General features: G+C 41.1%; 1 protein-coding gene and 1 long non-coding RNA gene across 16 annotated transcripts in view; one reads left to right on the forward strand and one right to left on the reverse strand.

Annotated features, from left to right (window-relative positions):
* Positions 1-15,514, reverse strand: part of MYCBP2 (MYC binding protein 2) — a 172,972-nt gene extending 157,458 nt beyond the window's left edge. For 13 of the 14 annotated variants that reach the window (XM_063149485.1, XM_063149491.1, XM_063149494.1 and 10 more), the window contains exon 1: positions 15,240-15,423. In XM_063149485.1, the coding sequence (XP_063005555.1) occupies positions 15,240-15,409 (170 nt within the window). In that variant the 5' untranslated portion in view covers positions 15,410-15,423. Of the gene's footprint in view, positions 1-15,239 lie in introns of all 14 variants that reach the window. The other variant, XM_063149479.1, reaches the window with a different exon arrangement.
* Positions 14,620-22,853, forward strand: LOC134414628 (uncharacterized). Of its 2 annotated transcripts, none has more exons than XR_010026802.1 (5): positions 14,620-14,905; positions 18,155-18,266; positions 18,717-18,969; positions 19,090-19,152; positions 20,563-22,853. It is a non-coding gene; the product is annotated as an uncharacterized LOC134414628 (long non-coding RNA). The 2 variants fall into 2 exon arrangements; XR_010026803.1 differs by lacking the exon at positions 14,620-14,905 and adding an exon at positions 16,510-16,979.
* The last annotated feature ends 3,148 nt before the right edge of the window (positions 22,854-26,001 follow it).

Here is a 26,001-nt window from a genome sequence, read left to right on the forward strand (position 1 = left end):
ACACACATCTCATTGCCATAAAAGTTCAGCTGTAAGAGCTTCAAAATAAACGAAAGGGAATACTAAGGAAAAAATGGTTATCAAGTCTGCTCAGAAGATCTGAGGAGATCTCAAAATTGTGGGACCATCTTTAAAGGACATCCCGACTTGCTGTCAACAACTGAAAAGCATCTGGCAAACAGCCAAAGGGGAACAAAGAAAAGAAGTTGTTCAAGAGAAGTTTGGAACATACAAGCAACTGCTCACATGAAGGAGTTGACATTGATAAGGAACAGAACAAAGCAAGTGGGCAGAGCTTCAGTGGCCTGACCTCCAGACAGAGAAGAGGTTTTAGGACCAGAAAACAGAGCATCAATAAAACTACATAGAGGCTGCGTGTTGGCAAGGAGATGAAGAGATACCATGTGACAAAATGCAGCCAACAAACCTTGCTGTAAAACATACTGGAGTTACTGCTTGCACGCTCTCTATTTTGGTACCTCTCCACATGTACATAAGCTTCAGTGTTCAGCAGTCTTATTCCTATAAACTGGATGGTTACTTTTTTTTGAAAGCAGCTACTTGTTTTAAGAGCCTCTACATACATAATCCCCCATACACCCTCCCTGTACCATACACAGTACAGATATGTACTGCGTCCTTGCAAACAAAATACTTTTATTTCTTCTATCTCAATGTAATCTCAGCACTGTTATTTCAGCTGCCTTCTTGGGTATTGAATTCTAGCATCTGTAATGAAAAACAGCCTTACAAAAAGTCCCATAAAGTAACACAAAGTAAACAACTCACCTAAACACAATGCCATACACCTCCTACAAAGCTGGCACACAGAATGAGTTTCTTTAAGGTACGTGCTTTAACACTGCATCTTTAACTGTAAAATGGGAGATGCTCAGAAAATGGCTCTGATTCTGTCCTTGCTTTGGTGTTTCTCCATCTAACTCACACCAACACAGATCTACCAATTAGTGTCAAAGTGATGCAAGTCAAGAGGACTCAGTAAATGTTCCATGACATTGAGAAGTTGTTGAAGCACCCTGTGCAACTGAACTTCCCTATGGCTTTCCATGGTTAACTTTCCTTCCTAGGAGATACCTTCCATTGATAACTAAGTAGCCAACGTGGTTATCTCCTTCAATCTACTGCTGGAACATCCTGGACACTTTCAACCAAGGGGAGGGACAGTGCCAGTAGGTTGCAAGAATAAAGAATGAAAATAAATGTCACTCAAAACTCCCAACCTGTTCTTGCCTTGATAAACAAAATGTCTTACAAACAATACCTTCAAGAGCTTTTTAATGCTTCATTTTTCATATCAACTACAGCAATGCCTATTAAGTTTCCAAAAGGACTTGCCATAAAACAGTTGACAGGGAACAAAATATGTATATATAAACTGAAAGCTGGCACACAAATGCCTATGATACAAATATATAAACTCACAGCGTAATGCCAAACTAAGCATTGGCAAGCTTTATGAAATAAACATGCACCAAGTATATACTATACCATATACTTACATCACAAATGGACCCAAAATTTTACAAATCACAAATAGAAAAAAACCAAGACTATTGATTTCTGAAGCAATAAATGTACTAAATGTTTTCACTTTGATTTGGCAAGGAAATCTACAGAGCACCTGAGGAAAAAAATGCTTTATGTAAGTCTGGTAGTAATGCTAGATTTCACCATGTATCTGAAAAAAGAATTATTGCTTTGTAAAATATTTAATGAAAAACACCTCCATGAAGCAGTTGCTTGACCTTCCCTTCATCTTTGCACAGTTGCAGGCAGGATAGGAAAATAACATACTGCTTCAGCCAACATCACCGCCCAAGTAGCTCAGTTGCAAGACAGTTAGCTCACAAAACATTTTTGCCTGTTGTTACAGTTTTAATACATTTGCTCCCAAAAGGAAAAAAAAAAATAAATGGAAGCCTGTAAAGAGAAAAGCTAGGATTTTTGTAGTAATATTTCCAAATTGGGAACTAACTGCCACTAGACAACACCCCACAAGACTTCAACACACAAAACACCCTAAATTCAAAAATACTCTAAATAATAAATTACTTACATTTGTATTTTGTTACCATACAGTTCTTCAACAAGAATGCCTGGCCAAATATGCTGCTTTGTCTTATCTGAAACTGCAAGTGAACCTTTTCGGTTCTTCTCACATTTCCTTTACTCATATCAAGCTATAGCATGAAGATCTGATAAATGTTTCTAAAAATATGTTTACAACAAAAAGAAGGGCAAGGACAATCTCCATCCTGTAAAGGATGAGGAAAACGTAGAGGTACTTAATCCTTTCGCTGTTTTAGTCTAGTTTTGTTCTCAGGGTATTCAGCACTCATCATCCAAGGGGAAATGATCAGTGACTTGCTACACCACTTAGACACATGCAGGTTTACAGGGCCAGGTGGGATCCACCAGAGAACTGCAGGAGCTGGCAGAAGGGCTCCCTGAGCCCCTTTCCATCATCACTTACAGCAGCTCTGCCTGGCCAGAGAGGTTCCACTCGACTGAAAGTCACTGAATGTGCCACCCAATTAAAAGAAATTCTGGAAGGAGAGTTCAGGGAAGGAACTAAAGCCCTGTGAGCCTGACCTCAGTGCTGGGGAAGGTCATGGAGCAGATCACACTGAGTACCATCACATGGCACATACAGGACAACCAGGTCACCAGGGCTGCCAACATGGGTTTATGGAAAGGAGGTCCTGCTTGACCAGCCTGATCTCCTTCTATGACCAGGTGTCCCACTTAGTGGAAGAGGGAAAGGTTGTAGATGCTGTCTACCCGGCCTTTGTAAAGCCTTTGGACACTTTCTCACAACATTTTTTTGGAAAAACTGGTGGCTCATGGCTAGGGAGGGGACTGTTTGCTGGGCAGAGGCCAAATGTGTGAGGTTCAACAAGGCCAAGCGTTGGATCCTGCACTTGAGTCTTGATAACCACTTGTGCACTACAGGCTGGGAGAAGGGCTGGAAAGCTGCCCATTAGAAAAGGGTCTGTGTGTGCTGGTTGACAGCTACTGAACACGAGCCAGCAGAGTGTCCAGGTGGCCAAGAAGGCCCATGACAACTTGGCCTGTATCACAAAGGGTGGCCAGCAGGGCCAGAGCAGTGATCACCCCCATACTGTGCACTGTTAAGGTCACACCTTGAATGCTGTGTTCAGTTTTGGACTCCTCACTCCAAAATTGCTGGAGTGTGCCCAGAGAAAGACTGAAAAGATGATTATGTGTCTGGAGAAAAAGTCTTATGAGGAAGGGCTGAGATAGCCAGAGTTGTTCAGCCTGGAGAAAGGGAGACTCAGAGGAGACCTTATTCCTCCACACAACTCCCTGAAAAAAGGTTGTAGCTAGGTGGGGGTCAGTCTCTTTTCTCAAGCAACCAGCAGCAGCACAAGAGGAAACAGCCTCAAGCCGGACCAGGAAGGTTTACATTGGGTATTGGGGGAAAATTGTTCAGCACAAGGGTTTTCAAGAACTGGAACACACTGTACTGGGAGTGGTAGAATCACCACCACCAGACATATTTAACAGGTCTGTGTTGTCATTATAGTGCAAGAGTTCTATTGTTATTACATTGCAAGGGTTCCATATCGCTAGAATTTCATACCTCTCTCATGTTTCTTGTAGGAGCTCCTCTAAGCACTGACTCTTCCTTGTCCTCATGGTTACCAACTGACTCCAGTTCCCCTCAGCCAACCAATCCACTCTTTTATAGCACTCTTGTGATTGGCTGCAGGTGTGGCCTGTTAACATCAGGCCTGCTCCTAACTGGCTCAGCTGCAACTCTTTAGGGGGGAAGATTACTACCTTCATTTACTTATGTTCTATCCCCCTACAATTCCCCCTTTTTCTTTTAATTATGGAGTTGCAGCATTTCTAGAAGGACACATTCAAATAAATTAACATTATGACACATTCATGTATTTAATTCAGAACTAATAGTTATACAAATGTTCAGACAACATATTATAGTACAAATATATATATTTCTGAGTGTTGGTTCACTTTTGCAGCTTTTCACAGTTTACAAAGTACCTATCTTCAAAATCTTTTGTACTCATATTTAACAAACATTAATAGCTGCAATTCATATATTTTACCAGTAGTTTAGTATTCAAGTCCTTTTCCCTGAATCCAAGGGGTTATATATTCGAATCCTGTTTCCCCAAATCCATGGGGTTATATAGTAAAGTCCTGTTTCCCTGAATCCACGGGGTTATATAGTAGAGTCCTGTTTTCCTGAATCCATGGGGTCATATAGTTTAGTCCCCAATCCACAGGGTTATATAGTTTAGTCCTGAATCCATGGGGTCATATAGTCAAATCCTGTTTCCCCAAATCCACGGGGTTATATACTCAAATCCTTTTCCCCCAAATCCACAGGGTCATATAGCTTAGTATTAGAGTCCTTTTTCCCAAATCACATTGAGGTCACTATTTGTTGTCATTATAGTGCAAGAGTTCTATTGTCATTACAAAGGTTCCATAATACTAGAGTTTCATACCTCCTTGCTGTTTCTTGTAGGCAGCTCCTCTAAGCACCAACTCTTCCTTGTCCTCACAGTAACCAACTGACTTCAGGTCCCCTCAACCAACCAATCCACCCTTTTATAGCACTCTCCTAATTGGCTACAGCTGTGGCCTGTTAACATCAGGCCTGCTCCTAACTGGCTCAGCTGCAACTCTTTAGGGGGAAAGATTACTACCTTCATTTATGTTCTATCCCCCTACAGGTGTGTAGATGTAGCTGTCAGGGACACAGTTTAGTGGTGGACTTGGCAGTGCTGGGTTAGAAGTGAACCCAGTGATATTAAAGGTCTTTTCCAACCTAAACTATTTAACGATTCTGTTTCTAGTACCACAAGTACCACCATCTTAAAACACATCTCTGCTGGAAGATCTGATTGCTCAGTACCATGTTTGTTCCCTGTGACACATCTTTTCAGATGACAAATGAACTTCATATTGATCCTATGTCCTTCTTAAGGACTATAGAATCGCATCATTCAGGTTAGAAGGGACCTGTTAAAGTAACTTTTTTTTTTTACTGTGAGGGTGACTGAGCACAGGTTGCAAGCAAGGCTGTGGAGTCTCCATCCATATTCAAAGCCATCTGGCAAGTGGCTCCAGGTGGCCCTGTCTGAGCAGAAAGGTGGACAAGATGAACTTCAGAGGTCACTTCCAAACTCAACCCTTCTGTGATTCTGTGTCTGATTCTGTCAAACCCTGCCCAAGCAGTGTCAGAGACAGTAAGGTGCCCATTACCATGTGCAGTAGCACTTTTAGTACTACCAAAGAGATATAAACTCCTCTGGACAACACTTGCCAATGCTTGACCTTTCTCATAGTGAAGAATTGCTTTCTTGGAATGCACTGGAATTTCGTGAATTTTAATTTGTGCCACATCAGTGCCATGTCAGGGTAGGGGACACTACAGAGAAGCATCAGGTTCTCCCTTCTTCATTGCCTCACTGCTTTAACAAAATCACTCCTGAACCTCCTCTTCTCCAAGCTAATAATCCCAGCCCTCTCAGCCTTTCCTTACTGAAGAAAAGCTCCAGATCCTTAATCACCAACATGACCCTGCACTTAACTCTTCGCAGTACCTCTCTCCTCTACTGGGAAGCCCAAAACTGGACACTCCAGATGCAGCCTCATCAGAGAGTAGAGAGCACCTCCTTCAAGCAGCTGACAATACTCTTCCTAACATAGCCTAGAAGGCTGTCTGCCACCTTTGCCATGGCAGTGCATTACGGGCACACAGATGGTTGCCATCAAGCTACCTCTCTGCAGAGCTGTCTCCCAGCTGGTCAGCCCCCCAGTGCTATTTCATCCATGATGCAGGATTCTGCAATTCCCCTTGCTGCACTTTAAAATCTCAGCCCAAATCTCCAGCCTGGCTGCATCCCTCTGAACACAAACACAACCATGTGGTATATGAGGAACTCCTCTGTTTTGTGCCATATGGGAACTTGCTGCAGGGACAGTGTCCCAGCATTCAGGCCATTAGTAAGATGCTAGGCAGCATTTGCCCCAGTATCAGCTTCCAGAGTACACGACTGACAACTTGACTCTGGCTGGACTTCATGTCACAGACCACAAACCTCTAGGCCCAGACACTCAGGCAGTTCTCAATCTACTTCACTGTCCACTTATGTAACCCATCCACTGTCAGCCTGTGCATGCTGTGGGAGGCAGTGTCAAAAGCCTTACACTAGCTGAGGTACAGCACATCCACTGCTCTGCCTGCCTGTATCTGCAGATTGCCTACCGTTATTTTTCACCAAGGCTTGCAGATTTTTAGGAATTCAGCTGTAAGAATCATTAGAGTGGGAAACTCTTCAGCTGGATAGGCAGACCTCAAAACAGCACTCAGAGTACAACCAATATTTTCCATAAATAATAAAAACTTAGTATTTTTTATCGCTGACAATATTATCTCAGATAAACCCAAATATTTAAAGTTATTGCTGTTTTTATTTAGTAAGCCTAAAATTTAACAGTTTTAGTGAAATGGACAATAAGTCAACTGTCATTCAAAGAGCCACGTGTACGCTCTCCAAGCCATTACCAGCTTACACACTATCTTCTTTAAATAATTAATCAAGCATTCTGACGTGAATTTTCATCCATGCCAATAATAAAAGGAAAGTCAGGGCTTAAGCAGTATATCTACAAATGGAAAAATCATCAAAATCCTGTCCCCTAAATCCGTAAATCAGGGTAAGGAACATCAGCTGCAATCCAATTACCACAGGCTTAGAGGAAAAACATAGGCAGAGTAGTAGGACAGGTTTACTCTGGGCTTCTAAGGCATCTAAAAAGAAAAGGTTAAAAAAAGTCAGAACAAAAAAAAAAAGGCCACCCTACTCATTGATTTTTCCAGTTGGGATTTTTATGTGCTATTGTTGGTGAGCTGAAATCACACATCTTTTTAATCATTACTTTAATTTCATAACTGAGGACTATTTTACTGTGACAATAACTTTCTTAACAACTACCATTTTTCTGAAAGCCAAAACTCTGGAGGCTTCAGAATTATTCCAGCTGCTGGAATACCCTAAGGCCTCTCCAATAATGACAGAAACAAACACTACAGGTTCTAAAAATGAAATTAAAACCCAACTGCACAAGTAAAATGCAACTGATTTTCATTTAACCATGATGAAAGTGCAAAACAGTATCTGATCCCTTTTGTAACTGGAAAGGTTTCCAAAACAGCATAAATCTGTCTCAGATGAAAAAAAGCAACGTAAAAGAAAGCATCCCTCCAAAGTGTTCTCCACACAAAGAGAACAACCACTCAGGACAACCACTGAGAATTGGAGTTTCTTTTCTGTAATTATCTGATTTTTCATTATTCACTTCAATGCTGTCTATGAAACTAGATCTGTTAAGAACACATGCAACAAAACACTTATTCCTCAAGTTTGTCAATGCAGATGAAAGTATTTATCCTTAAACACTTCTAGGACTTTTTTTTTATATTTGAAAAGTCATTCAACCACAGCAAGGATGACAAGATCTGGACCTTTGGCCACTTTCCTGTCTAAACACAACCACCAAAATTAAAGTGTATATACAAAGCTATCTTACACCGAATCTTATCAGCAGAATTTTAATTTAACAATTATGCTACATGAAGTAAAGGAAAATCTGTACATATTAAGAACAAGCCCATTACTACTAGTGATTAATGACAGTGAAACGTCTTTAAAGTGATTACTATCAAAAGCAAACTAAAGAAATTCAAACTTAGTCTGCAACAAATAGCAGAAGACAACTGCCAAGTACAAACAACTGAAAACTCACCAGTTTATAGCTGTCAATGGTCTACCCTGTATAGCAGTGTATTCTAGAAACAAAAGTGGATAGAGAATCGATTGGTTTGAAGAGAAAAGGAACAGAGACATGACTACTCTGAAAACATACAAGCATAATGAAGATATATGAGCACATCTGTTGGAAAGAATTATGCATTGGCTAGTGGGAGAGAAGCAAGGCCAAATCAGATAGGAAAGGCACAAGTGACTACATGTAACATAGTGAAACAAAATAAAGAAGCGGCTGAAATAATAAAAATAGAACAAAGTATTTATATAACAACAAGCTCATCTCAGTGTAATGTAAATGACTGGCTGCAGATCTGTACAGACACGGCAATAGAAAAGATGAGCAATGTTACCAACTGCAACAAGGAGCACAGCAGAGAAGTAATACTTTGTTTTAATCCCATTAAGGTTAAAACTCTCACCTACAAACTTTTCTAGACTGACAGAGATCATGACCAAAATAATCAAAATATCACAGCATCTGTGAATTTAAACTACAAGCAACAGATTTCCGCTTTTTGACCTTATCTGGCTTTGGCTACAATAAAAATTTTCTTCCAAGCAGCTTGTATCATGTTTGTATGCCTTGGATTTGTGATGGGAACAGTGCTGGTAGCACACCTGTGCTTTATCTGTTGCTGACTAACACTTGGACAGGGTCAAGGCCTTTCCAGTTTCTCACACTGCCCTGCCAGCAAGTAAGCTGGGGGTGTACAAGGAGCTGGGAGGGGATGTAACTGGGACAGCTGAATCCAACTGACCAAAAGGATATTCTCCACCATATGACATCATGCTCAGTACATAAAACAGGGAGGAAGAAAGAAGAAGTAGGGGGACAATACTTTCAGAGTTATGGTGTTTGTCTTCCCAAGTCACTGGCAATGATGAAGCCCTGCTTTCCTGGAGATGGCTGAACATCAGCCTGCTGATGGTAAGGAAGGAATTAATTAACTCCTTGTTTTGCTTTGCTTGTATGCACAGCTTTTGCTTTACCTACTTAACTGTCTTTACCTCAGCCCTGAGTTTTCACATTTTTATCTTTCCAGCTGTCCTCCATCCCACTGCAGGGGGAAATAACCAAGGAGTCAGGTGGTGCTCAGCTGCCCACTGAGGTTACACCACATACATCCTTTCACAGAAACTATAAAGCATTTTCCAAGAGTTTTAAACCCATTACATATGACAATAATGCTTGGAACACAAGTGTAAAAAGTTAAAGAAAGAAAATGAAAACAAGGAACAGCAGTAATCTAACCATGCATCTCTAGTTTCAAGTGGGGACCAGGAAACTCAGTTTTTGATTTTTTTTTTTATAATGTGTACAACAGGTATAAATTTAGATTTATTACACTAATAACATTTTTTTCTCAGGCTCAAGTAGTCATAGATACACTAAACACAGAGATAACAATCATTCAGTTTAAGTTCATCTAATTAAGTTATCAACACCTTCATCAGTCTGAAGGCAATGAGCTATAACATGCTATATACTATGATACAATAAGAAAAAAATCATATAAAGCATATCAATTTGCTTTGAAACATATGAAACACTAAATCTAAAAGCACAGAAACCATCTGCCTTAATGCAGTCACAGCATAAGGAGCCTATTCTCCTGTGTTAATTTCTAGTATTCATCCTTTGAAGGGGCACAGTGTTAGGAACTGGCTGTGAAAGACCAAAGGAATAGACCAGCTTCAAAATGTATTTACAACATGAATTATAGGAGTACTAGTCCACTTAGCACATGAGCACAAGGCAGGGTTTATGGCAAGCAAGGTGAGAAAAAAAAAGACAAAAATGTAACCATGTGTTCAAGTAATGCTGCAAGGGATCAAGTTTTCTAAGTAAACAAAGGATTAGGAAAACAGTTTGCATGAAGTACCTTGAAACTGTGTTATTGATACATCCCATGTGCTTTCTATAAAGACATAAACAGTCTTTATCTTTAAATCATGGGTTTGGCAAAACATACATAGTCATATGTCAGGAAGAGAATTCACTGAAAAAAAATCTTCAAAATATTTTGTCCAGAAGGCAGATCATAATATGGGAGGAAACCAAAACTAAACCCTGACAGCTGATAGTTAACATAGCAGAAAAACAAATTCAACATCAAGTTTTTCAGTATGCATTTACATACATTTAATATGGCTAGCAGTGAGGAATGGTAACTTATTAAATTGCTCCAGCCCAACCTTAACTGCCTCAACTTGCTACCCAACAAACCATCAGTGTGCCAGAGCAGATTGTGTAACAAACTGAAACTTTAACTAGCATGTCCTCTCAGTTAAACTAAAAAATACAACATCCAAAAAACCCACCGCAATACACCACACATGAATTTGTGTTTTAATTTTTCCCATTACCTCTATAAATTATCTTTTATAAATATACACAAATAAAATGCCCATCTTAAGCCTCTCAATGTAATGTTATGGGGCTCTTTCCAGCTTCTATTATGTTTCCCACAGCAACACTGAACAAATACAACAATGTAAGACCAAGAGACTACTAGAGGTTTTTAAAAAACCTACTACATAAACCTTTTTCTTAACAGAATACAAGGTAAATAAATTAAAATAAAAATTTTAGTCATTTACTAATCCCCATTAACCAACAGGGCAATACAGTATTAAAACACTACTACACTGCAGCTAAAAAGCCTAGAGCAGACAGCAACTCTCATCAGCTCTTCTAATGCACTGCTTAATCTAAGACTCAACAGTACTTCAATTTCCCAATAAACAGTTTTAGTTTACACAAAACTTGAACTCTGTTTTGCAAAATTACATCTACAAAACACAAGAACAGAAAAACAGATAACATAAACTAGGCTAGAGTATTTCAGCTGGAAAGGAGCTATGGAGCAAACATTTGCACAGGAATAAGTAGGAAAATGGAGTAGGTAATGTAACACCACTATCATTCTACTTGTCTTTGTACACATAAACTTTATTTTTTTAACTAAATAAATGCTTCCTAACTTTTTGCAAATATTATTCCATATTAAAAGAGCAACAAGTTCCAAACCAAAAAATCTAACAGCTTTTGTAAAGGCTTTAGATCTGAAGAAATTAAGGCTTTCTTGTGTACCAACAATCAAATTCAGACAAATCTCATACACCAAAATTTACTTAAAAATAGTTTTCACAAAATCTTTAAATCCTCACAAGGCAAAGCTGAAGCTTCAGTAATATTTCTGCACTAAATTTTCAAGTATATATACTCCAAACATCTCAAATAAGTACTGCTTTACTGAGTATAAGTAAGGGTATAAGGGAAGACTGTAAATTTTTAAAAGCCTAAAGACTAACCTAATGTCCAGAGGATGTATAATTTAGAATTACAAGTGTGAATGAGTAACCTAGTTTCAAAATGTGCTGTAATCATCTAGCTGAAACAATCAACATGAAATAAAGTTGGCTGGCTCTTCTTCAGCCAAAATAGATAGTAAAAACAGCCATCTAATTTCTAGTTATTATAAGAAATCTTACATTCCCATCATCACTGAAATTTTCCTGGCCTCAGTGAGACCACAACACTAGAGTTCACAACACAAAGAGAAGCTTTCCGTTTTTTTGAAGGATTTAAGCTGAGAGGCAACTTTAGCAACAAAGTAATGGTCATTTTGGCACGAGTATGAACTCACTGTCATTTTAGAGTACACTGCCATTGTAATATAACAATTTCAAGTTAGTTCAAATTATGCAGTGAACACTTCCACTACAAAACAGGTCACACTAAAGCCATTATGAATTTATATAGCTATCCATATTTGACAAGAAGTCTCAAAGAACATGCTGAGCCTAACTGATAATTCTGGTAGTACGTAGATAGGTGAAAGGACTGCCAACTCAGGGAAACCCCCCAAGATGCACAAGCAATAACAGCAGCAATTCAGATGGACAGGGGTATTTGTTAGGATTAAGTTATATGAAAGAAAAAGCACATTTGAAGACAGCAAAAATGCGAAAATCAGAAACACCTTACTTGGCAAATACAGAGCCTTGGTACAGCACTAAAACCAGTACCCACTTGCAGTTTTGTCCATCCAGAACCCAGCATGCAAGACAACAGTTTAACATGGATTTTTAGTTGCCCTCTGAAGAGGCCAATACTTCTACTAGCGTTTTACACACTACTAAGTTATACTAGACATCATGCAGTTGTTTTCAAATACTTCAGTGGCCACAAAAGAGAGACTATAAACTGAGGCATGCTCAGAGCAGATTTTTCTTCCAAACCAATCCTGAATTGACAACTAAATTGTCCACTGCTAGTAGCACTGCAGCAGATCCTTAACACTGTTATCTGCAAAAAGACAACAGCATGTTAAATCACAGAATTGGATACTTTCTTCTGTTTCCTTCCATAAAATTATTAGATTGACATGAGTGACAAAAGTAAGTTTCTTTGTTCCCGCCTCTCTGTACACAAAAATCTTTGTGCAACCCTTCACCTCGCGCTGTCACAAGTACAATCACAAGGTGAGCCAGATCAGGGAATTAGTCTGGATTACAACAAACCAGTTTTGCCAAGTTAATTTTAACCCAGAGTGAGTCTCTAATCTGTTACTGCAAGACAGTATAGAATACTACAGAAGTATTATGTCAGCGTGGCAGGGGGAGCAAGCACACCAACCAGCCCATCTCCTGTGGAGACCAGTGTTCATGACACTGCAGCCTGTATCACATGAGGAAATGCAAAGCACTGCTGGTTCTGTTTCAAAGCCAATTACTGCATTCTACTCAACACGTAATATTCATCCCTTCTGATGACAGCCAGCACAAACACCTTGCAAATGTGATACTAATCTTGTGACTTTCAGATAATCTCCACAAGGTTTGATTTCCTTGTCTACACAAAAGCATTTTCATACTGCTTGCCAGTTCTTCATAAACATTAAAGTTAGGTTTGGAACAGAAGCACTTACTGAGGCAGGCATTGGTCACGGCCCATGAAGTGCAGAGTATAATTTTGCAGACTTGAAGCAAAAATTCTACATCAACTTATTGCAAATAGGCTGCACTATCATTCTTCACATTAGTCTTGGAACACATGAAGAATTTTATTACTACTGATAAGCCAATTTGTTTAGATTTTGTTCAGTTACTTCAAGTTATTTTTCTAGTCACAAACACTCTGACAATCTTACTGATTAAGACGCTTCAGATTTTCCCGATATATAAAAATCAAGTTAGAATTTCTGTCATAACCTATATTATCTTAAGCTCCATTTAATTTATCAAGCATTGTTTTCTACCATAGCAACTAGATGTAGCCACAGTTAAATTTAAAGCTATCTTTAGGAAATATTTGGAATTTGTATTAGTTTTGTAAAAAGGCATAAAAGGTCAAAAATACCATAAAAGGTCAAAAAGACCATTTCTGTTTAAGTTTACCAGGCAGCTGAAGTATTTTGCAGTATTTTGACACCAATATGGAGAAAAGGTGGAGACCACAAGCAGTATCTTGGCTGCCATCGGTCTGCCACATAAGGCAGTGGGGGTAGTGATAGCAGGAAACTAGATAATTATTAAATATTCCACCTCTCAAAAGTCTGGCTGTATTCACCAGTATTAACTACCTGCCATTCACTTGCCAAAGCCTAATATAACCTGCTTGCTCTGTACAAGGAGTCTATCTTCTTTGACTTGACCTCAGAAACATCAACTAAAAGAAGCATTAACATTTACACACACCTAAAGCTCGTATTTTCTACAATTTTAAGTATAAGAGAGAGCCGTTGAATCATCCTGAAACCAAAAGACATGGAGGACACAACTAATGCAAAACCACAGCTTTAAAAAATGCAGACCCCTTTGGGCAAAATTCACAGGTACTGATGAGCAATTGCACATATGATTTCCTTGCATTTAGTAGTATCCTTACACTCAGCACTTGCAATCCCTGGGTTAAATGACACAAAGCTCAAAAGTGGGAAGAGATGTAATGGAAAAGGTATAAGCAATAGACTACGGAATACATGGAGTAACAAAACACTTGCTGGTCTTCAGGGGGGAAAGAAGAGCTATAGTTTCCCTACCGTACACTCTGAAAAGAAGTCGGTAGTTGCAAAGATGTCAAGTATCCATGCTATCAGTCCACGTTTCTAGCATTTACCATAAAGCAAATTGGGAAAGGTATGTGCCTTATGTTAATTCCACTCCTGGACACATCTTTCTCGGGCAAGGGGGGTGGAGGGTAAGCCCTGCTGTCAAGTCCGACTAACAAAAACCTGAAGAAGCCAAGCAGGCAACCTCCTCGTGCTTTACAACCGCTTGCCAACTTGATACAACGGTGACTCAAAGCTCTCCATAGGACCCGGCCACCCACATCACAGCCTGAAGAGCAGCACAGGCTGAGAACACAGGAAGGTGCCGGTTTCATGTCATCCACATCCTCAGCGACCTCCGGAGGGGAACAATGGGGAGCCCTTCACACGGCGAGACCGCGCACCCCGCCATGCCTGCAGGGCCGGGAGGATCCGCCCGGGCCGGGCCGGGGGCTGCCTCCCCACTACGGCTCCGCACCGCTACAGCCCGCAGCTCCCTCCCGGCCCGGGAGCAGGGCAGGGCGGCATTCCCGGCCGGAGGAGCAACAGGCACCCTGCTGCGGCCCCAGAGCCGGCGGCAGCCCCGGGAATGGGAGCCCTGAGGGGCATCATCCGCCGGGGAGGGGTGCTCGGGAACCAGGCGGGGCCACACCGCACCCAGAACCCCCCGGCTCCCCCCGCAAGGCGCTGCCTCCCTCCAAACACCGAGGCCGCCTACATGGCGATGGCAGAGGGGGAACATGACCTAAAGAGGAGGAGAAAAAATAAGGCAGGGTAGCTAAAGGCAGCCCCGGTATATGGAAAAAGCGCCACAGTCTCTCGTTCGGTAACACAGCCGGCGGGAGTCGCGGGTGCCCGGCGCAGCCTGTCTCGGGAGAGGCCACGGCATTGAGCCCGTTCCGGCAAGCCTGGCCGGAGCGAGGTCTGCCCGGGGGCCCAGCACTGGCATTCTCCATTCCCCCCGGGGAGCTGGGTTGCACACTGGGGCGGGCACAGGTAACTCTGCCCCGGAGGGCCCCGGGAGAGGGGGCGGCAGCGCCATCTGCGCGGTATCGCCGGCCAAGCGAGCGGCGGGGCCCGGGCGGCACCTGGGCAGCCGCCGGGTTACATCACCGCCCCTTCCCTCCGTCCGTCCCCCGGGGCGCGGCGGCGCGGCCACATGGCAGCGGGCACACACAGCCGCGCTGCCCGGCACGGGGGCGGGGAGGAGGATTAGGAGGGCGGCTGCCGGGAGGGAGGAAGGTGCACGCGCCGGGCCGCTCCCAGCCGGCGATGGGAGGGGTGGCGGGGGCTGCGCGTCTGGCCCGGGAGGGAGCGCGGCGCGCGTTACCTGCCCGGGTGGCTCCCCAGCTCACGGTCGCTCAGCGCCGCCGTGTAAATCCTCCGGTATCTGTCGGCCAGGGCCTTCCCGGAGAGCAGCAGCTGGTAGCGGCTCCGGCAGCCCAGCGGCGGGGCGGGCAGGGCTCCCAGCCCGCCGGCCGAGCCCTCCTCGGGCCCCATGGCCGGAGCGGCGCCGCCGGAGGAGAAGGAGTAGCCGCGTTCGGCACCGGTGCAGGCGGCGGCGGCGGCTCCCGCAGAGGCGGCGGCGGCTGCGGCGCTGCTCATCCCCCTCCCCGCCCGCCCCCTGCTTGCGGCGGCGCCGCCTCCTGGCGCGGCGCGGACACAGGCGGCTCCCGCTGCCTTCACCGTCGGGGCCCGGCCATGGCGAGGCCGCAGGAGGCGCCGCAGGAGCCGCCCTTCAGGCTGCGCATCCACCCGCGCTGCGGGAACACCCCGCTCTTCCCTTCCTCCAGCGGCGGCTCCAGGCCCCAGCTACTCGCCGCTCGCCTTCCGCCCCGGGCACAGCGCCCGCCGCCACCGAGTCCCGGGAAGGACCGTGCACCGCCGGGACCGGGGGGCGGGCCGCTTGCTTCCCCCTTCCCGCTACAGGGTGTGTGCGTGGGGGCGGGGGGCGGAGGCCGCCAGTGCCGCTTCCCCTCCGGAGTTTATGCTCGGCGCTGCCGCCGCCCTCTCCCGCACGGCCGCCCCGGCCCCGCCTCCCTCCCGCGGGCAGCGCTGCCGCCAGGCGCATGCGCTGCCCCGCCCGCCCCGCGCGGCCCCCGGGAAATCCGGGATCGGCGGCAGCGAGGGAAGGACGGAGCGAGCACCTGCTGCGTGCGGCCGGAGCACCGAGCGTGGCCGAGGGGACGGCCTCCCACCCCCCGGTCACGCCCGAGAGGGGTCGGGCTGCGCGGGCCCGGGAGGCGGGTATTGGCAGGGATCTTCTTCTGCGCCCTGTTGGGAATGGCGATCACGGGATCAGCTGGGTTGGAAAAGAGCTCAGCCGTCGTCGAGTCCAGCCTGTGACCGAACCGTGGCCTTGTCAATTACACCATGGCATCAATTGCCATGTCCAGTCTTTCCCTACGCACCTTCAGCGAGGGTGACTCCACCGCCTCCTCGGGCAGTCCATTCCAATGCCTGTTCACCCTTTTTTCTGTGAATAAATTCCCCTAATGTCCGACCTAAACCTCTCCTGGCACAGCTTAAGACTCTTGTTCTGACCCTAGCGCCCAGGAGAAGAGGCTGAACACCACCTGACTTTAACCTCCTTACCTCCTTTCAGGTGTTCGTATAGAATGTCTCTTCATCGTATTTTATTGAGATGTCCAATGCCTCACACCTTGCTTCTGTGCTATGTAATGCTACCTAGGAAGGATCTTTTTCCAGGAGCAATATCCTCCATGGCTTGAGGAAGAGTCCACTAAATCGAGTTGCCATATTAGGTACAATTTTCCTTAAATTGCCTTCACTATCTCCAGGGCAACTTAACTGCTTTTAGAGGATAAGGGAGGCATGGCAGCAGGCACTTCCTTATCTTCAGGTCACTTGCATTATTGCCTTTTATCTGTTGGAGTTGTAGCCCTGCAGTTTTGCCACACTTTCTACCACTTTATACAGCTGAAAACCTCAAGTATATAGGCCGGAATATGTAATGTGTAATAAATAATAAGCAAAAAATAAATTTAAAAAGCCTTCATACCAAATGTGGTTTGGATTGTAGTCTGCAGAAAGCTGTCATCCAAAGAAGGTATGTGCTGACGTATTTTCTTATTTTTATTCTACATACCAAAAAATGCCCTAAACAAACCCTGGAATTCCCCTGCTTGTAACTACAGGTAAATATTTTTGCAAACAATTTCTGCATAATCATAGAGTCACAGAATACCTGAAATGGATGTGACCGACAAGGATCATCAAGCCTCTTGACCTGCTCAGGACAACCAGAAGCATAACATGTGCCTGAGACAGATAAAACAATAGCAAATATAAGAGAACTATGCAATTGCCATCTTGCTTAAGCTTTGAAGCTAAATTTTGGGTACTTTTTTTTTTTTTTTTTTTTTTTTTTTTTTAACAGAGAACTAGAGATGTTGAAACCAGTAAATTCATGCAGGTTTTCACAAAGATAACTGTTCAGGTAGCAGAAAGACAGCAAGAATGGTCCTGCCACTGAAGAAAAAGCTACTTGCTGATGCATTTAGAGGCAACTAGAGACCATTCCAGAAATATTTAAAGCATTAACTAAAAAGCTTTCCATTATAATTCTTATACTGTAGTGGGTGGGAGGGGAAAAAAAGGAAAAAAATAATAAACCAGCAGTGATTAAAAGGAGCTGTGAGAAAAGAAGTACCACATCTTATGGTGTTAACCACCAGCAAAGCACATTCCCTATGAGAATCAGTGATAAGTCTTTCTAGCTCTTCTTCTAGGAGTTACCTAGAATCATTCCTACAGGCAAGATCCATAAAACCAAAGAAACAAAAAACAAACAAACAAGAAAACAAATGCACCCCAAATAAACACAAACAATTGAAAAACAAACATGAAAAAAGCAAAACCAGCAAATCCACCTCCTTTTAGCTCATATTTTTGTTTTATTGTAAGCTGTTACTTATCCAAATAGTAATTTTTCTTTCACTAAACACACACTGCCTGACAAAAGGGTTGTGTTCTGGTTGTCTGTCTCATCTCAAAATTATTCTGCACTGCTGCCACTGTAGCCATCTTACTGCATGGGCAATAAGTGCTGGCAAACTTTTATGAAAGTGATGCAATTTATTGCAATTCTTGCATATTGCTGCAAACTCTAGAATTTGTCTGGGCTTGTGTTTACAGAACCACTCACAGTGGGGTGAGCATTATTTGCAGACTGCAACTTCTACTCCACATCTGTTTTTATCTCACATCTGTTTTTATCTCAAGCTTATGGAAGGTGGACTTCGCACTCCAGGCACCTTGGAAGATTCACCCAAACTGAAATTTTCCATAAACTTCAGTCTATGATGAGCAATGGAGTTTGACAAGGATTTGCCAGGTCAGGATAACACTGTAACTTATTCTAGTCCACGTCTAACCTCTCTTCACTCAAAATACAAGTGTCCAGCGTGCGAGACTCCTAATGGCACAAAGTGCGAGCTGGGTTCAGTCCTCATTCACAGCCATATTTTCATTTCTTGCTTTGTCCTTCAAGGAATCCCCCTTATCTTTTTCTTTTCTTTCTTTGGACTCTGATACCCTTGTTTCATATTCTGACACCGATTCTGAGCAATAATATCACTACTGTACCATGTAAGAACATTCAGGAGAACACATTTCATCTGGTCAAACCTTATACTAGATCTGATATTGACTATACTCCTGTAGTTATCATAAAGTGTATTCTGCAGTTCTGGGATGAAATCATTGCCAGTTCAAATCTATTTCATTGCTTGTTAGTTGGTTGTGTTTTCTGTTGTTTGTTTATTTTTTTTGTTTTTTTTGCCAGGGAAAGTGTCATTTTGGAGACTGTTTGCACTGGATGAGCCCTTTGCTTTCTGTGGCTGCAGAGGTCTAGCAGTAAACGTTTGAAAGATGGATTTGTTACACCATCAGAACAAACTCAGTCAACTGAGCAAAGCTACTTTGTGCAGAATATATCTTACTTCTGACAGCACTCAGCTCTTTCCCTGTTTGCAAACATCTTCCTGCTGAGACAGAAAGAAGTGCTTTGTCCATCGGCCTCTCCCTTTTACTTTAAGGTGCGGCTTACAGCAGTTGTGTTCATTCACCTGGCACCTTTATAAATAAGTTTTAGCAGAACAAATTGTTTGCATGTCACCAAGAATCAGCCTGACAGTCTATCTTATTCATTGTCACAGCTCACATGGATCAGCATTGTACAAATGTGAGTTTCAACACTGCAGAACTAGAATTTCCACCAGGTAATTCCTGTGTCCTGCATGACAGAACGTAAAGTAAAAAGTTTCATGGTTTCATAACTTAACCCTTATACTATTTGATTGTATTTCCAGGCCTTTTTTTTAAGCTTTCAAAATACTATACAAACCAACACAGTCATTTTTTCACAAGCAAACAGTGAATCTAGAGTAAGACAACTTTAAAATTTGTAAACTAGATAGTTTACATATCACATTGAAGCCAGGAAGTTATGAACCATAGAATTTAGTACTTCTGCAGTAAAACTTGTAGTTTACTACAGTCAGGTGATGTTAGAACTCTTTGTTTGCCTGAAGCAACTAGCTCTTGCCAACACATTTGCTCCAGAAATAGGACTTAAATCAGTAATAACAACAACAAAAAAAACCCATAATAATCTTTTGGTCATTTAGCTTATGTCGCTGTCAAGATGTGAGGCTGTTAACATGATTAGTTAAAAGGACCATTTTTCACCACATAGTTCCACCAACCTGGCATCTGTTTCGGCATTATTACTCTGTAATGGAAATCTATCATTATTTAAGTTGTCAGCATTTATTTTGCAGCTTCAGTTTTTTGGGGGACATACACACACACAAGCACCAAACCCCCAAAATTTCACAGCATAATTCTTGTCCTGTGCTTTTCTGTTATAAAGAGCTCTTTACTGATAGAAAGCACAGGACAGGCAGGCACTATACTGTCTCCATATTGCAGACAAAGCTTTCTTCTCCATGCTACAATGGAGGTGCTTATTCCTCCCTATCCGTTTGTTTTCCAGGTAACTCATGCTTACCCAGGTTTACTTTTGGTATGCAGAACAGATGAAGGAAAACAAAATGTACATATTTAAAAAATAAAAATAGATTTAAAAATGCAACTCACCAAATTTATTTGCATTGTCATGTTTTTTTTTAAGTCAATTTTTTCCATTCTAAATTGTAGAGACATGCTAAAGGGAAGCAATCAAACAAATGCCACTTCATTTTTGATGCCAGCTGTCATAAATACCAGAGTTGGATACTCAAAAGGAACTTCTATGCACTTTTGTCTTTATATTACTTATTGTGCCAATATTTGGACTTTATTTCCACTTTAGAAAAACCCTATCTTTAAATGCTTTCTTTAAAATTTATTTAGTATGCACAAAAAAAAAATAGTGTGAAGTAAAAGCTTAAAAAGTAATTTAATGCTGACAGATATATAAGCTCTTCAGTTAGGATAACTACTTCTTTTAGGTAGGGAGACCAACAAAGAAAACCCAACAACTTACTGCTGCCATGGTAATATAATTGGCATTAGTCTAAACAAAAATAGGTACACATTAAAGTAAAAGAGAATATTAATAACTTTTTCCTTTCAAAATTTCAGTAATTATTATTTAACAGTATTCCACCAAATTTCCCCTTATACAGAAACCCAGAACATATATATATATACAAATTTCTGAACCAGCTAAGAACTACATGAAGACACAGTTGAAGAAGTATTACCAGGAAATTATCTTCAGTCATCCTGAAGAGCAAGAAAATTTGTGCAGAACTTTTTAGCCAACAGCACTGAAGTTTGTGAATGAATGCCAAAAGTCAAACAACAAACAAAAGTATTAGAAACAAAAATACAAACTAGCAATGATTTATAATGTATTATTGCTTTGAAAATATTATATAGGTTAAAAGGAAGAGCTAGTATGGCTCTTCCTTTGACATGCAGATCTGTGTATGTCAGGAAGCTTTGAAACTGGACCCTGGGCTGAAACTGGTCTGAAACATGGAAATTTCAAGTCCTCTTGAATATAACATATGGAATAATTTTTACTGGATTGTCACATATGATGAAGAAACAAAGACTAGGATGTAAAGCCATTGAAAAAAAAGTGGAAAAATCCACTTGGATCATCAAGATGAGTCTTCTACGTGAAATGAAGCAATGTACATGAGAAACAGTAAGTCCTGCATCTTTTACAAGACAGGGAACACCTGAACTTTGCTGAAAACTAAAATAGCTTGTCAGGGAAAAAATTACCTAGCAGTTCAAACATGTTAATCTGCAAGCAATAATCTTGGGTATCCCCAAACCAAAAATGGCATCAGATTATAATTCCATTTTTCCCCCATTTCCTTATTTCCACACAAGACTGAAATGATTTTATTGAGCCTTCTCAAATGGATAAAGCAGGTCAATTTTAAATTCAAACTCCAGACTTGAAGGAGAATGCCAGGGATATATTTAGAACAATCATGTTGTCAGTGAAAGCTTTGGAAGTCTAGCTAAGAAACTGAAGGGATGGTGCTGTGATCACAGGAGAAAAAAAAAAAACAAAACAGTCTAGGATGCAACTGCTTAAAACTTCACACAGTTATCCACGGACATATTTTTAGTACTGTAAGTCACTTAAACCAGTTTTTTCGAGCAACTGTAAATTACATTAATACCTTTCAGGCTTTGTGTTGTTTATTAAATGCAGTGTCCAGGGGTTCAGTTAAATGAATAGCTCAGTGAACTTTCTCAGCTCTTTAGTTAAAACACCCAGAAACTTTCTACACATGAATCATCACGTTGGATTTACTGAACCCTGAGGTATGTGCATATACCCGTTGCTGCACTAGCCACATTATTCCCTGTGGGATCTCTTTTTCCTGTAATCTTATAATTACTAAGGACTACTCCATTAGTCACTTAAGAGGTAATTTTAAGAGATAATTTTCTTACAAATATGTATCAGTAAGGCAGCCAAAAGGAACTTTCCATTTCCACTAGTCCTGAGAACAAGCACTGTCCCCAATATTTCTAGTAGCATATATTCAACAGTTAGACCAAGGGGCAAACACCCAACACAGAGTTTATTATTCTACTTATATTTTACAGTTTTTAGATTTTCAAAGCACTTGGGCAAAGCCTATTTGGCCATTATTTGTGGGAGGGTGTACATCTCTACTGTTTCCTGTGCTAGACTGTGTCTGAAGGTACAGATTTTGATGTACTGAAGTTTATCATACAGTTTAGTAGCATGCTTTAGTAACATTGACAATTGGGTGTTTGTCCTGGACATTTTTCACTGACCTGATAAGACTAGGAATGGATCTCTCTCAAATGGCTTCCTCACTTGTTGATCTCCCTTCTGCTCTTATTTCCACCTAAAGATAGAAAAATCAAGAAATTTACCAAAAGAGGGGTAACATATCAAAGGAATATCTAAAATTCCTGTAAATGGATAAAATTCCCAAGGAATAAATGGTACCTGAGTAACCAGAGTTATGACAAACTAGAAAAAGCCACAGGAGAGTACAGTGTCATACTGTCCTGGTTTCAGCTAGGATAGAGTTAACTGTCTTCTTGGTAGCTGGTACAGTTTTGACTTCAGCATGAGAATAATGTTGATAGCACACTAATGTTTGAGTTCCTGAGCGATGTTTACCCAAAGTCAAGGACCTTTCAGTGTCTCATGTTTTGCCAGTGAGCAGGTGCACAAGAAGCTGGGAGGAGCATAGTCAGGACAGCTGACCTAAGGTGTCCAAGGGGATATTCCATACTCAGAACAGCATGCTCAGTATATGAGCTGGGGGAGCTGGCCAGGAGCTGCTGATCCCTGCTCAAGGATGGGCTGGGCATCAGGCAGCAGATGGCGAGCAATTGTATTGCTCATCACTTGTTTCTCTTGGGATTTATTCCTCTCTGTCTCCTTTTCATTACTACTATTACTGTTGTTGTTACTATTACCATTACAATAATAATAATAATAATAATAATAATAATAATAATAATAATAATAATAATAATAATAATAATAATAATAATAATAATGTTTTAAATTGCTTCAATTATTAAACAATTCTTATCTCAATGCACGAGTTTTGCTGTTTTTTCCTGTTTCTCCTCCCTAGCAGGGCAGGGCAGGGCAGGGAAGTGAGCAAGTGGCTATGTGGGACTCAGTTGCCAGCTGGGGTTCAGCCATGACATATACATACACTCAGAAAAAATGTCTTCATCCATCAACATTTCTCACTTATTATTCAAATGCCACTGACCCACTTACAGAAAGTTATTTTCTTGAAGTACTTGCATTACCTTGAAGCAGCCAGGCACTTTTCATTCCATTAACACTTAAGACGGGTGTTAGGAAAATCCACAGGACTAAGTTTTTTTAAAACTAACTGATCACAGAGGTAAGCCACATCAAGAAGTCTAAAACCTCTGACTCCAGATTCAAAGAGTTTTTGGTTTTTGGAGTTTTTTGTTTTGTTTTGGGGTTTTTTTTGTTTTTGTTTTGGTGTTTTATTTGTTTGGTTTTTGTTTGGTTATGGTTTGGTTTTTGATTTTTGGGGTTTTTTACGCCCTGGAACTGTCCTGATACTTAGAGATCTTTTAATACTACATTTGGGCTTTTATGAGGTACCAACAGAATGACAACAATAATTACTCTGTAATTATTTTAATGTTACTCCTTAGGTAACAGAAAGGACTGCAGTGCTAGACAGTCAAAATGAAATAACTTTAGTTATTCTCTTACACAAAAGTAGGTCTCCTTATGTAAATCTTCCTTCCCTCTTTGACAGAAATACAGATATAGGTTTCTAGGTTAGTACTACACAATATTCCAACCCAAACATCAACACCATATAGAACATGAAATAAATAGGTTATTGATTGGATGATGAACAAGTACTTTTGAGATGTATCACTATGTGTGCTTTATCCATATTAACTGAATTTACTTCTACCCTCTCCTGCAACTGACTAGCTTCCAATTCCTTCTACACTGCAGAGTAACTGAAAGATTAGTCTTGTACAAGAAGAAAACAAATATTAAAAAATCCACCAAAAAAACCACAACATTTTTTAATATCAACATTAATAAAATCAGTAATTACCTCTGTTACACTTTTGTCTTTTATTTTTTTTAAGAGAAACAAGACCACAAAAGTAGCATAGCTGTGACAACTTCCAGCTCTGTCCTACTGCTGCTATTAAACAGACAGGCTTTATTTCACAAACCCAAAAAAAGTGCTGTTTAGTTCATTCAGTTGCCAAGCAGACATAACCCTCCTGCTACCCTTCAGTTCACACGCCACCTCTCACCTTTCTTTCCTTCATCTGCTCACCCCCAATAACATTGGTCTTCTCTCTGAGCTTGGATTGCCTTGAGTTGGGAATCATATACCTTACACCTCATCACATTCACAGCTGTGTGCTACTATTTCTCCAAGTGAAGGGGGCTAATTTCCTAAGTCTGTAACATCAAAGCACAGTGTTATCAAAAAGGACTGAATGTGATCCTCAATTACAGAATGGAGCAGTGAGAAAGAGGAGAAGTGATTCTGTAATTTTATATCATGTTTTTGAGTTACACCTATTCCTCCTGCCATTGAATTGAGTAGAAGCACTCCTAAATGAATTTAAATTGCCATAAAAAAGCTTGGATAGAAACACCCTTCAAGTTGCAATACAAAGATGTATAGCTGGAACAAGGATTACACCTGACCCTATCCACTGTCCATGCCCCAAGAGCCAGGAAAGAAATGCAGGTTCTTATGATATTATTTGTCAGTATATCAAAACCACTAATCATTTATGTATTTTGTATGTTTCATGAATACATTAAAGTAGTATTTCAAAACAACTGACTCACCAGCAGGCATTGACACGGTCATCTATGAGCTCACAAAATTTAAGGTTTTAAAGACAGCAACTTTCAAAGTAGCAACAGAGTAAACAAACTACATTATAATGCTTGTTCTGATGGTGCAGTAGGAATCAAATATTTTGTGGAAAGAGTATTCACCAAATTGCATTCTTGTAATATAAATTTAGTGCCAGACTAATATTCTGTCTTGTAGAAATAATTAGACATCAGGAAAGGAGCTGCTGTGCTTTTTTAGTAGAGACTTATCTATATGGATTACATCTGTATGTGTTTACATATATTAGATTTTTATGGTCTACAGAGCAAAAAACTAGAATATTAGAACTTCTTATTTTATGATTGACTGACTACTGGGTGCTTATAGAGCAGGTAGATTATTGGCTGATTTATTTAATTTTGAATGTTCTCCTTTTTTAGAACTGGTATAACACATTTGCTAACTGAAAAAATAAAACCACCCAAGGAACAGAAATAACAGAATAATATTCAATGAGGCTTTACCCAGAAATTAACCATCAGCTTTGTGAATTCTATATTTGTGTAAGTCCACATAGGTACAGGCATTTGGAGCAATATACAAAATAAGTAGTCCCATGCAGGTGTACTATCCCCACCTCTTTCTTCCAGAGCCACTTTACAGGTATTGAGAGACTAGGACTGCTTGCAGTGTAGTGCTCAGACATAATCTGGAAGCCCCATGCGAATTTAGGACAACCTGACAACCTTCTTAACGCCTCACTCAATTCAAAACTGCAATTGGAATAATGGTTTTTAAAGCAACTAATTGTAATATAGATTTAGTTAGTTACATTTTGATGACAATTTCAATTATTTTCTGCTCACAACAGCCACACTTTGGAATGATGACCTATAACTCCTTCTTTTAGAGTAGTCATTCTTGCCATAAAAAAGGAAAACTTACTTTACTTTACAATAGTCATCTAAAGGTTGGGCATCTCATAGCAATCTGGCTTAAAATCTAACAAAGAACCTGTCTCAGTCTATCACAAGCAGCTAATAATCAATATCCTTCAGGCAGGATTCCCTAGTTTTAACCACTTACGTGTGTGTTAGCTCTGTTGCCTACACTAGACAAGCTCTTTCCTTTGTAAATGGAAAGACATAAGTATCTCCAAATGACACTTCATCCTTCTTGTTTTTATGGTGGAAAGAACTGCCCTTCAGATGTGCCCACCACATTTTAATTAGA

Source organism: Melospiza melodia, chromosome 2 (genome assembly GCF_035770615.1).
Source record: "Melospiza melodia melodia isolate bMelMel2 chromosome 2, bMelMel2.pri, whole genome shotgun sequence".
NCBI lineage: Eukaryota > Metazoa > Chordata > Aves > Passeriformes > Passerellidae > Melospiza > Melospiza melodia.